Here is a 16009-nt window from a genome sequence, read left to right as displayed (position 1 = left end):
CAAGTTTAACTTTTTAATAAGATTGATTTTAAACAATAAAACTTAGAGAATCTGTGTACAAAGAGCTTGAAGAATTTAAATACATGGGTTTATTATTAACATAGTAGCAAATATACCAAGGAAACACGCCCCATGAAAAGTGTTTCAAAGAAACACAAATGTGCTGTGAGAAAGGAGTATACCCAATACGTAAGCCCGAAGAAGCTGTTTGCTTCGTGATACTGGCAGATAAGCCTGGCAAACCTCGGTGTGATTGAAGAAGCCAGTCTGAGACTCAGCCTAGCCCAGGCAAGCTACTGGCCCTCTCCTGAGCTCAAGGAACCTTGACACAATGGTGTTCGCATTTTGGAAGGTCTTTCTGATCCTCAGCTGCCTTGCAGGTAAGGGAAGGCTCTCCAACCCATCAAAGATGATTGGGAACAGAGTTTTCTTTTAAAATCAAATCGTGAATTTCTACATCAGTGTTCTCGTCTTGCGCTTCAGAGGAATTATGATTCGTTCGCGGAATAAAACAAATGTCAGAACTCTAGCTTAGCAAATACAGGCCGTGTCGTAAATGTAATTGTTTTATGTAGTATCTGAATTAAAATTTTTTTTTCTCAGAAAAATCACAGTAGCTTTCCTTGTTTTAATTGGGAAGGCGAACAGATTAATTTACTCAGAAGCTGAAGTTTGCGCTACGGATAGGTTTTTCTTTTTTTTCCTGTTTTAGTTTTTTTATTGTTTCCTTTAAGGGAACTCACTGTGATCAACTTGCTTTGCTACAACAGGCAGAACCTGGCTTGGAGGGCCTCTCTCTAAGATTTCTTTAGGCGTTCCTGTTTTCTAAGCCTAAGACTGTATTTTGCAAAATCTGTGAGTGATTTATTGTTGTACATGGTCTGGGTGTTTTTAGGGATCTGAGCAAAACAAAATCATTTTTAGAGTCAAAATCCTGATGTTGGTTTAGACCCAGGAGGGATCGCTAATTCAGAAAATCCCTTGGCTCATGTTTTCAAATACCATATACATTTGAATCTGTTTTTATGATGTTAGCTAGGTACAATAATATTATTTACAGTCATGCTAGTATTGTTAAGCCATTGGCCATATTAGGCAGTCATTAGGATGAGGTTTACGAAGCATATTTAATAACATAAGAAAATGCCCAGGATAAAATACTAAGTGAAAGAGCAGATACACACATTTGACTAGAATAAATTGCTAGAAGGTTATATACCAAAGTGCTCATGGTGAGTACTTCTGGCTTATGGGACTATAGATGATTTTTATGTATTCCCCAGCGTTTCCATATTTTCCGGGGTTTCTACAAAGAATATTATACTACTTGTATAATTAAAAGTGCTACTTTTCAAAACTACATGGTTGTTAGTAATAGTTCTCTAGATGTCCATTACTAAATGTTTAAACATACGTGTTCTATGGAATCGCCAGAAGGCAATATTGCATCTATCCTGTGATCTAACCAGGACTCAGAGCTAGAACGGGCCACCTTTCCCAGCTTCTATCCTAATGTGACTACGTCACATCACAATTTTCCCTCTCCCCCAGGAATATTCATTTTAAACCTTAACTTTAGACAGTGCAAGTCTTTGTTCCTTCTTAAAGATCTTCTAGTCGTTAGCTAATTTGGTTGGCCCTGGGTCTTCTGCACCAGCACCCTGAAATCACACATGTAGTAGTCAATATCTGTTTCCTTGTGTGAGGACTTATGCAGGCCTACACTAGACAGTGGTTTTGGAATAGTTTTTTGGAATGGTTTTTACTGTAAATAACTAGCTAACTGACTAGCTAATAGTCATTTAGTATATATATATATATATATATATATATATATATATATATATATAATTTACTGATTACAAATGTAGTGTATGGTCATTGTGGAAAGGTTGAAACTACGAAAACATAAATAAGAAAGTAAAAATCACCAGTAACCCTACCATTGAAAGATTTGGGTGAATTTCTTATATATATATTTTTTTCCTTTGCAAGTATGTATATCACATTACAAAATTGGGTTTATACCTTGTATACATTTTCCTATTGTTTAAAGAATAACTTAGATGATCTCAGGATTTTATTTGATTGTGTGACTTTTAGAACAAGTCAGCGTGACCAATAAGTACTTCAGAGCCTTTGTTCTTAAATGACTGTATAACTGGTTTTGCTGGCATGTAGTGTATACTCCGTATCTATACAAAGACAATTTAGCTAGCCCATAGCAAAAGATGATGGTGTCAGTCTAGCAGATGGAATGGAAATATGGTATAATATATTATTGCTTACATACATATGGAAGTCTGAGAGAGGAATATTCCAGTAATCTGTACCTGGCATTGGTGGTGTCCCTCAGTTGATCCAGATGTGGCTGTGAAGCGATTGTAATTGTTTGTCAATGTGCAATTTGATGTGCTATCTGGATTTCTTTCCTGGGTAGAAAGAATGTCCCATTTTTTTTTGGTGTCAAGCTTGGTGCCTGGCACATAGTGGGCTCATAGTAAACGTTTGGTGAAAGAATAAATCATCTGAAATGCTGACATTTGGAACAACATGGATGGACCTTGAAGGCATTCTACTAAGTGAAATAAGTCAGATGGAGAAAGACAAATACTGTAGGATAAGTGGAATCTACAAAATCCCAACTCATAGAAACAGAGTAGAATGATGGCTACCAGGAGCTGGGGGGTGTTTGTCAAAGGTTACAAACTTCCATTTAGAAGATGAGTAAGTTCTGGGGATCTAATGTACATCATGGTGACTCTAGTTAATAATACTGGATATATACATGAAAGTTGCTAAGAAAGTAGATCTTAAACGTTCTCACCACAAAAAAGAAATGATAATTATGTGATGTGGTGGAGATGTTAGATAACACTATGCTGGTAATCATTTCGCAATATGTAAGTGTATCAAATCAACACAATGTACACCTTACACTTACACATTATTATATGTCAATTATATGTCAGGAAAGCTGGAAAAACAAAAGAATGAATTACCTTCTCAAGCCTCAAGCATTCAGGAATAATTTTCACTTACATATTTAAAATCAGTTTTCTCTACAACTAAGCAAGACAGATTTTAATCAGAATCTTTCTGTATAATGTTATATGTCAATTATGCTATAATAAAATTGATTTGATTAAAAAATCTTTCTGATGACTTCTTAGGAAAACTTAGATTAAATTCTATTGCAGGAAAATCATTTTCATCAAAAAAGTCTTCTGAAAAAAGTTCACACATATTATTTTAGATACTTGTAATATATATTAGTCACCTTTTAAGAAGATATGTTAATGTTTTCATTTTCTGGAGGTGCTCTGCATTTTAAAGCAGTAATATACTTGAACTTCGGTGTCGCGGTCAAATCCAAAAAGTAAGTGATCCTTTGGTTATATTGTAAGTCAAAAATGAAGCAAATATTTGTGAAGTTGTTGGAAATTAAATCATTTCAAATGCATCATGTTAAATATGGTTACTTGAGGAATATTTTTGCTCTGGTATATTAAGAGAATAATTCCCCTATAAGCAAAGTGCCTGCCATATTGTAAGCATTAAGTACTTGGATGAACAATCACTACCAAAACGTGAGCCATTAAAAAAATCTCTTAAAAATCATTGGTGAATTTAAGTAAAAAGCATATACTTTGGATTAGCTTCTGTTCATAAGTAGTGATTTTTAACAGCCATCACGCATATTTCAACCACGTATGTGTTGCTTGTTTGGCTTTTTATTTATTTTTTAAAAATATTCAATTTGAGAGAGAATCTCAAACAGGCTCTGTGCTGTCAGTGCAGAGCCTGACATGGGGCTTGACCTTCCCAACTGTGAGATCACAACCTGAGTAGAAATCAAGAGTCAGCGTCCCTTGTTTTGCTTTTTAATCCAGCCAAGGTAGTGAGGGAAATTGCAGTTCTGAGTTTTGTTTAAATCAGGTACTAATCTTCATGTTGCTATTTATTCACAGTCTTGTTAATATAGAGATTTTTCCCCCTGACTTTTTCAGTTTTAAAATAAAATTCAGTTTAAAATAATGAATAAAATTTATTTTAAAAATATTTAAAAATAAAATTGACTCTACATTTCCCAATGTAGAGTAAAATTATCCAAAGGGAGGGACTTTTTTTTTTTTTTTACCTATCACTCACAGAATCACTTTCCATTAACAGGAAATTCTACTGGATGGGCTAGCGAATGATCTCAATGGTTTAAGTAATGTATGCTAATGGAATCATGTGACATATCTTGTACATATATATTTTTTTAATTTTTTTGAGAGAGAGCTAGAGAGAGCAGGAGTGGGGGAGGGGCAGAGGGAGAGAGAGAAAATCTTGAACAGGATCCACGGAGCATGACTTGCGGCTCCATCCCAAGACCCTGGGATCGTGACCTGAGCCGAAATCAGGCGTGGGACGCTCAACTGACTGAGCCGCCCAGGCTCATGTGACATTTTTTTTTTTTTATGTGACATTTTTTTAAACGTTCATTTGGAAGTATGTAGCTTTTGGCTCTGAAGTGGACTGTTGCTGTATTGGGATGGACAATTTCTGAACACCATCTTTTCTTCACAATTTAAGGATTGATTATGGTGCTGAGTGTCAGGAATCAGGGCAATAAAATGGTCTGGAGGTATTGTCTTGCCTACTGTTACTTGTTTACAGGACACTGTGTAGTAGTCTTAGAAAATACTGTCTCACACTAGATTTGGAGGTTGCTATCCTTACTCCAAGGGGATATTGTTGAGCTTCTACAGATCTCAACTTCTTTGGGCATTTCTATGACTTCTATTTTAAAAAATGTTGAACATGTTGAAATCATGTGTACAGTTCCCAAATCCTTGATTTTCATTTGCCTTCATTCTGGTCTGTGCTCAAAATGGCTTCCTGCTGTGTTGATAGGACAGGCAGAGATTGTTCTGTCTTCTTCATTATTGCTTCCCTGGTGGTTAGTTAGCCCTATAAGTGGTACAAAATAGGCTCTACAGGTATTTGTCAGTAGGCACCATGGCCTCTTCCATGGCTTGCCTTGTGTTAGAATTAACGCTTACTCTGCCTTCCAGCACTTATGCCGAAAGCAGCAGGTTTGCGGCAGGCTGAGTGCTTGCTTTGTCATAAGCTCCCACCATGAGCCAATCCTATAACAGATATTGCGACCCAAACTAGAAGACAAAAATGATGGCCAAATAAAACCTGCAAAATCTCTGTTTGGAGGGGGGTAAGTTTCTGAGAACTTTAATGGCCATCAAATCCCCATGTTGTCCTTTATATTTTGGACACTTTAAAGACATTTGGAAGTCATCATTTACGCACAGCCAGAGATGTGTCTAACTTCCCGGAGAAATGAGATGGGGTCTTTGAGGGCAGGAGAGAGCCACTTAGCCTTTCCCAATAAAGTTTCCATTGGAAAGAGTGGCTGTTTTCCGTAGGCAAATTTTGTTTTTTGGAAAGCCATAACCGGAACCAAGAGAGCATGGAGAGAGTGCTGGGAAGAGGGAAACTGCATGGAGTTAGAAGGTGCTGCATTGTGTCTATCCTAAATCACTTGTCTCAACTTACCACGGTAGCGGTTACCCTCTAAACAGCCAACCTCTGGCAGAGAAGCAGCTGGACCAGGTGGCCTGGCTGTGACCGAGAACTTGGCTATTGAATACAGAAATCCAGGGGTCTCAGTACAGTGGTTTGCTTTTTCTTCTAATTTTTCAAAATGTTTGTCAATTCCCTGATTCCTTTTGGCTGTCACTAAGTCAGAAAAAACAAAACGAAAGAAGTCTTTGGGTATGCAGAATTAGGAAAGGGGCCAGGATTTGGCTTTCTGTACTATTTCCTCTGATCTTCCCATGATCTCTGTATCTTCATTCTATTCCTACTCCTCGTATGTAACCCTGCAGGCAGCTAGAACTCTCACTCTAGTTCCCCTGCAGCACAGAGAGCATCTCTTAAACTTGACCTTTTCTTCTAATGCCTGTCTGACAGTCTTATGTTCCATCCTAGAGAACTTCTATACTCTCTGACTTTGCAATGGGTAATAACCAGTTAATCAGATGAGCCAATGCCTCTATAGGATTCCCCAAAGTATTGTACCTTATCGCAGCCCTTTGGAAGATGTTTGTATGACCCTGGGAATTTCAAGTATGGCGGTAGGCTGGGTTTTTGGGAAGGGGGCTCTTCGGCGGTCCTCCAAATCATAGGGTCAGCTCACTTTTTTGGAAGGCCAACAGTTTTCAAACTTTGTGGCCTGAGGACCTTTTTATGCTCTTAAAACTTGATGGCCCCCCAAGACCAAGAGCACCCTGTACACACTGTACGTTAGCCGGTTTGACAATAAAGTATATCAAAAAAAATCTTGAGGGAAAATTTCTGGTCTGGATAGAAGGGCACAGATCGCGTTTCTCCTTGCTTCTTTCTGCTAAGCCCGAGTATAAACCCTCCCTGGAAATAATGCAAGAGACCACCAAGGGAGAACTCTGAAAGATGGTAAGAAGGAAGCAAAGTGGTGTGGGGCCCTAAGAGTAACACAGTGGCAAGGTGTTTTGTGTCTTTCTACCCGACAGAAGGGTCGCCAGTTCTGGCATTTCCAGATCCCAGCCTAGCAACAGAGAGCAGCCCAGGGAGGATTATTTTTCCACCAGATTTAATGAGAGGCCCTCTGAAATCATGTGAGCCCAACATCACTGGGTGAGTCATCAGAAGCCACACTAACAATAGTAGACAAAGGAAGCGTTCTCTTTCCTCACTGGGCCTGAGAACTCACTTTTATCTAGAGATACTGAGGTGGGAGGGTAGAGCAGACAAGAGGAATGAAGTCACAGCAAATGTTCAGTTGTGGGAGGCTTTTTGTGTGTGGCTGAGACACCCCCTGTCCCCAGAGACACAGGAGCAGTCAGGGGTACCAGTAGGAGTGTCCCACCATATGGATCCCCCACTGAGAGACACACAGCAGCCTGACCTGGAGAAACCCTTCTACCCCCTCAGGCAATAGAATCAGGGTCAAACAGAAGGCCTAGTGACAGCAGATAAGCCACCGAGACCAAAACAACACTGCAGAGATTCTGAAAATTAAACTAGCATTTAGAACCACAGCCCACAAAAGTAGGCTGAGACCTGTGTGCAAAACATAAATAAAACGGGGCGCCGGGGTGGCTCCGTCGGTTGAGCGTCCGACTTTGGCTCAGGTCATGATCTCACGGGTCGTGGGTTCGGGCCCACATCGGGCTCTGTGCTGACAGCCAGCTCAGAGCCTGGAGCCTGTTTCGGATTCTGTGTCTCCCTCTCTCTCTCTGACCCTCCCCTGCTCACGCCGTCTCTCTCTCTCTCTCAGAAATAAATAAAAATTAAAAAACAAACATAAATAAAACAAAAGAAAAGAGACTGTCTGCTAAAATAACAGATTTAAATAGGAGTTCCCTAAGAAAATAGACAACATTTCTGTGGGTTTGGACAAATGTATAATGATAGCACAAAGCCTGACGCAGGGCTCAAACTCACAAACCGTGAGATCCTGACCTGAGCCGAAGTCAGATGCTTAACCACCTGAGCCACCCAGGCTCCTCTAATCCAGATATTTTTAATTCTAGTTCTTTGTTTTCTTCTTCATGAGTTTTTAAGAGTTCTTTGTATATTTTGGATAGCAGACCATTATCAGACATGTCTTTTGCAAATGATTTCTTTTAGTCTGTGGTTTGCCTTCTCATCTTTTGACAGTGGCTTTTGCAGAGCAGAATATTTTAGTTTTAATAAAGTCTAGCCCATCACTTTTTTTTCATGGATTGTGCCTTTGGTGTTGTGTCTAAAAAAATCCATTACTATACTTAAAGTCATCTGTATTCTCTCATATTATATTCTAGGAATTTTTATGTTTTGCTTTCTTTCATTTATATCTGTGATCCATTTTGAGATTATTTTTGTGAAGGGTGTAAGTCCTGAGTCTCGATTCATTTTTTTATACGTAGGCAGTCCGTTGTTCCAGCACCATTTGTTCAAAAAGTCATCTTTGCTCCACTGTATTGCCTTTGCTCCTTTGTCAAAGATCAGCTGGGGGCACCTGGGTGGCTCAGTCAGTTAAACGCCTGACTCGTGGTTTCTGCTCAGGTCATGATCTCACAGTTCATGAGTTTGAGCCCTGTGTCCTGCTCCATGCTGGCAGTGTGGAGCCTGCTTGCGATCTTCTCTCTCCCTCTCTTTGCCTTTCTCTCTCTGCCTCTCTCTCTCTAAATAAAGAAATAAACTTAAAAAAAAGATCAGTTGACTGTTTTATATGCAAGTCTATTTCAGGGCTGTTTCATATGCAGGTCTATTTCAGGGCTCTCTATTCTGTTCCATTGATCTATTTGTCTGTTTTTTTCACCAATACTATACAGTCTGATTATTATGGCTTTATAGGAAGTCTTGATATTTATTCTTCCAAATTTGGAAGTTAGTTTTCCAAATTTGTTCTTCTCCCTCAATATTGTGTTGGCTATTCTGGGTCTTTTGTGTCTCCATACAAACTCTAGAATAACTTTGTCGATATTCACAAAATAACCTGTTGGGATCTTAAAAAATTTTTTTTAATGTTTATTTATTTAGGAGAGACAGAGCGCAAGTGGGGGAGAAGCCAAGAGAGAGGGAGACACAGAATCTGAATCAGGCTCCAGGGTCCGGGCTGTCAGCACAGAGCCCGAGAGGGGGCTCAAACCCATGAGCCATGAGATCATGACCTGAGCCTAAGCCTGGCGCCTAACCGAGACGCCCAGGTGCCCCTAACTCGCTGGGATTTTGATTGGAATGACGTTGACTCTATAGATCACGTTGAGAGGAAGTGACATTTTGAAACTATTGAGTCTTCCTATTCTATTGAGATATAGAATATCTCTCCTTTTATTTGTTCTTTAAAATTTCTTTCATCAGAGGATTCTAGTTTTCCTCATACAGCTCTGGTACAGAGTTTGTTAGATTTATGCTCAAAGTATTTCATTTGGGGAGCGCTAATAATATAATGGTATTGTGTTTTTTTTTAATTTCAAATTCCACTTGTTTATTACTGGTATAAAGGAAAGCAATTACCTTTTGTGCATTAACCTTGTATCCTGAAACCTTGGTTTAATCACCCTTAGTTCCAGAAGGTTTTTTTTTGTTGATTCTTTTTGAATTTTCTACATAGGCAATCATGTCATCTGTCATTTCCTTCACAGTCTGTATATTTTTTGTTTCCTCTTTGCATATTATTGCGTTAGCTAGAACTTCCAGAATGAGGATGAAAAGGAGTAATGATAGGGGACATCCCTGTCTTGCTCCTGATCTCATTAGGAAAGCTTCTAGTTTCTCACCATTAAGGACGCTGTTAGCTGCAGGTTTTTTATAGATGTTCTTTATCAGTTTGAGGAAGTTCCCATATATTCCTGGATCGTTTTTCTCACAAATGGATGCTGGACTTTGTTAAATACTTTTTCTGCGTGTACTGATATGATCGTGTGATTTTAAGAAACCTGTTGATGTGATAGATTGCATTAATTCATTTTCAAATTTTGAGCCAGTCTTGCATACCTGAGATAAGTCCCACTTGGCCCTGGTGTGGAATTCTTTTTATACATTGTTGGAGGTGATTTACTAGTATTTTGTTGAGGATTTTTACATCCATGTTCCTGAGAAATATTGGTCTGTAGTTTTCTTGTAATGCCTTTGTCTGGTTTTAGTATTGGAGTGATGTCCACATCATAGGATGAGTTAGGAAATGTTCTCTCTGTTCTATCTTCTGAAAGAGACTGTAGAGAATTGGTAAAATTTCTTCATTAAATATTTGGTAGAATTCACCAGTGAACTCATCTGGGCTTTTGTTTTGGAAGACTATTAATTATTGATTCAATTTCTTTTGTAGATACAGAGTAGATATAGGGCTGCCAAAATTGTCTACTTATTCTTGTGTGAGTTTTAGCAGGTTGAGTCTTTCAAGGAATTGGTCCATTTTATCTACGTTATCAAATTTGTGGGCAGAGAGTTATTCCTAATATTCTTTTTTTTTTTTAAATGTTTTTTTTTTAAATTTATTTCTAGGAGAGAAAGAGAGAGAGATAGCGTGAGCAGGGGAGGGTCAGAGAGAGAGGGAATCACAGACTGAAACAGGCTCCAGGCTCTGAGCTGGCAGTCAGCACAGAGCCCGACGCGGGGCTCGAACCCACGAACCGCGAGATCATGACCTAAGCGAAAGTCGGACGCTCAACCGACTAAGCCACCCAGGCGCCGCATTCCTAATATTCTTTTATTATCCTTTTGATGTCCGTGGTATCTATAGTCATGACCTTCTCTCCTTTTTGATACTGGTAATTTGTGCTCTCTTTTTTCTTAATTAGCCAAATTAGAGTCTTATCAATTTTATTAATCATTTCCAATAACGAGTTTTGGTTTCATTGGGTTTCCGTATTGAATTCCTGTTTTCAGCTTCCTTGATTTCTGCTCTATTTTTCATTATTTCTTTTCTCCTGCTTACTTTAGATTTAATTTGTTCTTCTTTTTCTAGTTTCCTAAGGTACAAACTTACATCACTGATTTTAGATCTTTTCTTATTTTCCAATATACACATTCAGTGCTGCAAATTTCCCTCTAAGCACTGCTTTTGTTGCACACTACAAATTTTTATAAGTTGTTTTCATTTCCATTAGTTACAAATATTTTAAAATTTCTCTTGAGCTTTCTTCTTTGACCCATGTGTTATTTAAAAGTGTGTTGTTTAAAAAATAAAAATGTATTGTTTAATCTCTATGTATCTTGGTACTTTCCAATAATCTTTTTGTTAATTTATTTCTACTTTAATTCCGTTGTGGTCTGGGAGCAGACATTGTGTGATTTCTCTTCTTTTAAGTGTGTTTTAAGGCCCATAATGTAGTCTACCCTGGTGAGTGTTCATAGTGTTTTGAAGTATATCTCTTTGCGTAAAACACCACCCAACAATAGCAGAATGCACTTGTTTCCCCCAAGTACCTACAGAATATTACCGAGATAGAATATATACTTGGCCATAAAACAAATCTCCACTAATGTAAAAGAACTGAAATCATGCAGCGTCTGTTCTCTGAGCACAATGGAATCAAACTAGAAATCAAGAACAGAAAGATAAGAATGTCTCTAAACACTTGAGAATTATACAACACACTTCTAAATGATCTACGGACCAAAAAGGAAATCTCAAAGGAAATTTACAGAATATAGATAGAACTGAATTAAAATGAAACTATAACATGGAAATATGTAACATGCAACTAAAGCAGTGCTGAGAGAGAAAATTATAACACTAAATGCTTTCATTTGAAATTAAGAAAAGTGTCAAGTCAATAGTTGGAGATTCTACATCAAGGAACTGGAGTAAGAGTTAAAAAAAAAAAAGCCCAGAGCAAACAGAAAAAAAGAAATAATAAAGAGCTGAAATCAATGAAATTGAAATAGGAAAATTATTAAATGAAGTAAAATCTGGTTCTTTGAAAACAAAATTGATAAATAATATTGACAAACCTCTAGCAAGACTGATAAAAATAAAAAGAAAAGATATAAATCACCAATATCAGAGATAAAATATGGATATCACCACTGATCCTGTAGTCATTAAAAATATAATAATGAACTACAACCAACAAATTTACATTCATGTATTTGACAACCTACAAGAAATGGACCAATTCCCCCCAAACAGCAAACTACTAAAACTCACCCAATATAAAATGGATAATCTGAATATCCTTATAACCCTTAAAGAAATTGAATTCATAATTTTAAAAGGTGCTGAAAAAGAAATATCCAGGTCTAGATACTCTTACTAGATAATTCCACCAAACATTTAAAAGATAATTAACAACAATTTTACACAATCTCTTCCTAAACACTTCCAACTCATTTTATGAGGCTAACATTACCCTGATACCAAAACCAGACAAAGTTAGTACATAGACTATATATAGACACTCTATCTTTCTCTATCTCTCTCAAAAATAAATAAATGTTAAAAAAAAACAACAAGAGAATTTTATTCTCTCAGAGTTCTGGAGGTCCAAAGTCTGAAGATAAAGCTTTGGCAGTACTGGTTGTTTCTAGAAGCACTGAAAGAGAATCAGTGCCATGCCATTCTGCTACGTGGCTGGTAGAAGTTCTTGGGGTTCTTTTGTTTGTATACACAATGCCCCAATTTATTTTTTTAAAAATTTTCAACATTTATTTATTTATTTATTTATTTTTTTAATGTTTTATTTATTTCTAGGAGAGAGAGAGAGAGAGACAGCATGAGCAGGGGAGGGTCAGAGAGAGAGGGAGTCACAGACTGAAACAGGCTCCAGGCTCTGAGCTGGCAGTCAGCACAGAGCCCGATGCGGGGCTCGAACCCACGAACCGCGAGATCATGACCTAAGCGAAAGTCGGACGCTCAACCGACTAAGCCACCCAGGCGCCCCAACATTTATTTATTTTTGAGAGAAAGAGACAGAGCGTGAGCAGGAATAGGGCAGAGAGAGACAGGGAGACACACAATTGGAGGCAGGCTCCAGGCTGTGCTCTATCAGCACAGAGCCCCCAACGCAGGGCTTGAACTCAAGACCGAGGAGATCATGACCTGAGCCAAAGTCAGATGCCCAGCCGACTGAGCCACCCAGGACCCCCTACAATGCTCCTATTTCTGATTTTATCTTCATATGGCCTTTCTCTTTGTGTATCAGTGTCAAATCTCCTCTTTTTTCTTATGGGGATAATAGTCATTGGATTTAAGGCCCACCCTAAATCCAGAATCATCTCATCCCCAGATCCTTAACTTACTTACAGTGCAAAGACCCTATTTCCAAATAAGGTCACATTCACAGAAACCTGGAATTAGAACTTGTACGTATTTTCAGTGGGACACAATTCAACCCGTGGCAGAGGAGAATTGCCTCAACTTGATAAAAAGCATCTACAAATAACCTAGAAATAACATATTTTGTATTGTGTTATGTACAAGTTGTACATGTAAAGTATTGGAAGTTATAGCAACTGCAATAAAGTCATAAAAAGAAATAAAAAGCCTGTGAATTGGAAAGGAAGAAATAAAAGTGTCTCGACTGGAATCTAGATTATATGGAGACCTCTCAAAATTCAACAGTTGAAAATTTAACAATCCAATTAGAAAATGGGCTAAAGATGTGAACAGACCTTTCACTGAGGAAGATACACAAATGATAAATTATCACATAAAAAGTTGTTTAGCATCATTAATTTGCATTAGGGGAATGCAAATTCAAACTACAGTGATATATAACTACACACGTATGTAATGGCTGAAGTAGAAAATAGCGACAACACCAAAGGCTGAGGACGATGTGGAGAGATTGGACCACTCACATGTTATCGGTGGGAATGTATATTGGGCTAGCCACTCTAGAAAACAGTGCGGCTGGTTTTAGTTTTAGTTTTTAATAAAACGCTAAACATGTAACTAACCATCTGACCCAGCAACTGCACTCTTCGGAACTTAGCCCAGGGAAATGGAAATTTATGTTCACACAGAAATCTGTACGTGAATGTTCATTGGCGTTTTATTCAATAGCCCATACTTGGAAACAACCCAGATGTTCCTAAGTGGGTGAATTGTTCAACAAATTGAATGCTGCTAACCAATTAAAGGCAATGAATTACAAATACACACAACAACTTGGGTTCACTGCCAGGTAATTATGATGAATGAGAAAAAGCCCATCCCACAAGGTTACCATGCTTCCGTCTATACAACAGTTGTGAAATGACAAACTTTTAGAAATGTAAGACATATTAGTGGTTACCAATGCTTAGAATCAGGGATGGGGTGCAAGAGGGAGGTGAGGGTGATTATAAAAGGGCGATATCAGGGGTCTTCGTAGTGATAAAACACTACAGTATCCTCATTGTGGTGGTAGATAACATAAAACTACCCATGTGATAAAATTGTATGACACTGAACGCATACACGCATGCCTGAGTACAAGTAGAACTGGAGAAACACAATAAGATCAGTGGATTGTCTCAATTCCAGTGTCCTAATTGTGATATTATAGTATAGATTTAAAAAATTATATCATTGTGGGGGGCTGGGTAAATTGTACATGGAATATCTGTGTGATTTCTTAGAACTGCATGTGAATGAATCTACCATTATCTCAATAAAATTTTCAATAAAAAAATTATTGAGGGCTCCCAAAGAGTTTCTGCTGTGTCAACTACTGCCATTTATAGTCACTAAGTTAGAAATGAGAACTAAAAATTATTGAGACAAAAATCCACAAGCACACATTCCACTAGGTGCCAACGCAATGACGTCATCTACCGTGCAGCTAGTAGAACACTCCACTGTACATTCATGAGAGGAGGAGAGTGGAAAAGAGAAATTGCATCTTGGCATTATTATGAATATCATTTTGAGCTTGAAGCCTCTCAAAATGGCCTTAGGGGTCGGGTGACCAACTTCTCCTGGTTTTCCTGGTTTAAGCACTGAAAGTCCTAGCAAAACTAGGATGGTTCTCCTGAGAGAACCTGAGAGAAAATCTACCTGATTTTAAAACTGAAAAGTTCCACATCCAAGGAATATGTTAGTCCTGGTGAGACTGGATGGGTTATTCTCCATATTTATGGACCTTTTAGTGTCCCTGGATAACAGTTTAAGAACCTCTGTGTAAGGCCATCCTTATACAGAAGAAATACCCAGTTCGGTGTTATTACCTCACCACCGCAGAGGATTGAGTATTGTCCCCATTGTAATTTGTTAGACCCCCCCCCATGCCCATTGCTTGCTCACTTTTCCCATACAGCCCATTGTACCTTCTCCTTCCCTTGAATTCCTCAAATAAGATGCTATTGAAAGTGCTTTGTAATGAAAGAGTGTCATCAGAATGTGAGTATGCATCATTTTCTTTTCGATGATTGTCTTTCCAGGTCAAGGTAGTATGGTGCAGGTGACCATCCCAGACAGCGTCATGAACGTGACTGTTGGATCTGATGTCACACTTGTCTGCACCTACACCAGCACTGTGGTCTCCCGGGACAAGCTTTCCATCCAGTGGTCATTCTTTCATAAGAAGGACTTACCACCAACTTCCGTAAGGACTTTTTTCCTCAACTCTTCCGCTGTGGTAGTTCTGACATAAACTGTTAGAGTCAGTGTGTGAAGGAGTGGTAAGCCAGTGACAACAGTGGCAGAACCTCAGATACAAAGAGTTTGAAGACAGCTGGGAAGATGGGAAGACCATCATCTATGTGACTCGGCCTTTGTCCTCTCTTCATATTCAGCTATAGCCTGCTATCTCAAATCTGAGTAGGTCAACATTGAATATATTGTGTTTTCTAGAGTAGATAGGAATGGTCCTTCTCATAGGTGAAAGGAGCAGTAGTTCTCAAAGGGTTCTCCCTCCCCTGAAATAATCTCTCTATTATTTCCCAGAGACCCCAGTTCAAATACACGTCCTACCTGATCAGCAGATCTCTGCTAAATGTAGCATCTGGGATCTGCCTGTCAAGTGAGCTAAGTCATTGTGTCTGACCGAGTCCTGATGGAATGACACTCCCAGATGGATAGACAAGGGCCAAGGTAGTGATGAACCCTGGGTAATCCCACAGGAAGCTAGAGGATACAGGATAGGGGAAGTAGGCTAGGGTCTGGGCTAAGAGGTTGCTGGAAGAGGGTCCATGAAAGTCAAAAAAGAACCATTCTACCTGTAAGCTGCCTAGTCTCGGTTTTTATTCATCTGGTCTTAAGGGTAATTCCTTTTTTAAATTAGCACAAGGACTAAAATTGTATGCTCAAAGGTGTGGGTGTGTGTGAGAGAGAGAGAGAGAGAGGGTGGGAGAGCACATGTAGCAATCTGCATGAGTGTACAACAGGTCTGCCAATACGTATCCCTTGAGAGAAAAGGCCTATAACTTTCATCAGATTTTCAAAAGGATGTATGGTCCCAAACAAGGATTTCAGAGAAGAAACAAATGAGTATGGTTTGGAATAGTTGGATGTAGTTGAATTGTGCCTTGAACAAAAGGAAGGGTTTTGGTTTAG

The 16009-nt window shown here is 38.6% G+C and overlaps 1 protein-coding gene across 1 annotated transcript in view; it reads left to right on the top strand.

The window, feature by feature from the left end:
• Positions 1-271: 271 nt before the first annotated feature.
• The window catches only part of VSIG1 (V-set and immunoglobulin domain containing 1), a 41760-nt gene continuing 26022 nt past the window's right edge, over positions 272-16009 (top strand). The window contains exons 1-2 of the mRNA XM_039233486.1: positions 272-380; positions 14896-15059. Of these exons, the coding sequence (XP_039089417.1) occupies positions 332-380; positions 14896-15059 (213 nt within the window). The 5' untranslated portion in view covers positions 272-331. The remainder of the gene's footprint in view (positions 381-14895; positions 15060-16009) is intronic.

This window comes from Hyaena hyaena, unplaced genomic scaffold (assembly GCF_003009895.1).
Source record: "Hyaena hyaena isolate Hyena2069 unplaced genomic scaffold, ASM300989v1 scaffold_77, whole genome shotgun sequence".
Taxonomy (NCBI): domain Eukaryota; kingdom Metazoa; phylum Chordata; class Mammalia; order Carnivora; family Hyaenidae; genus Hyaena; species Hyaena hyaena.
This window is presented reverse-complemented; position numbering and strand designations above follow the sequence as displayed.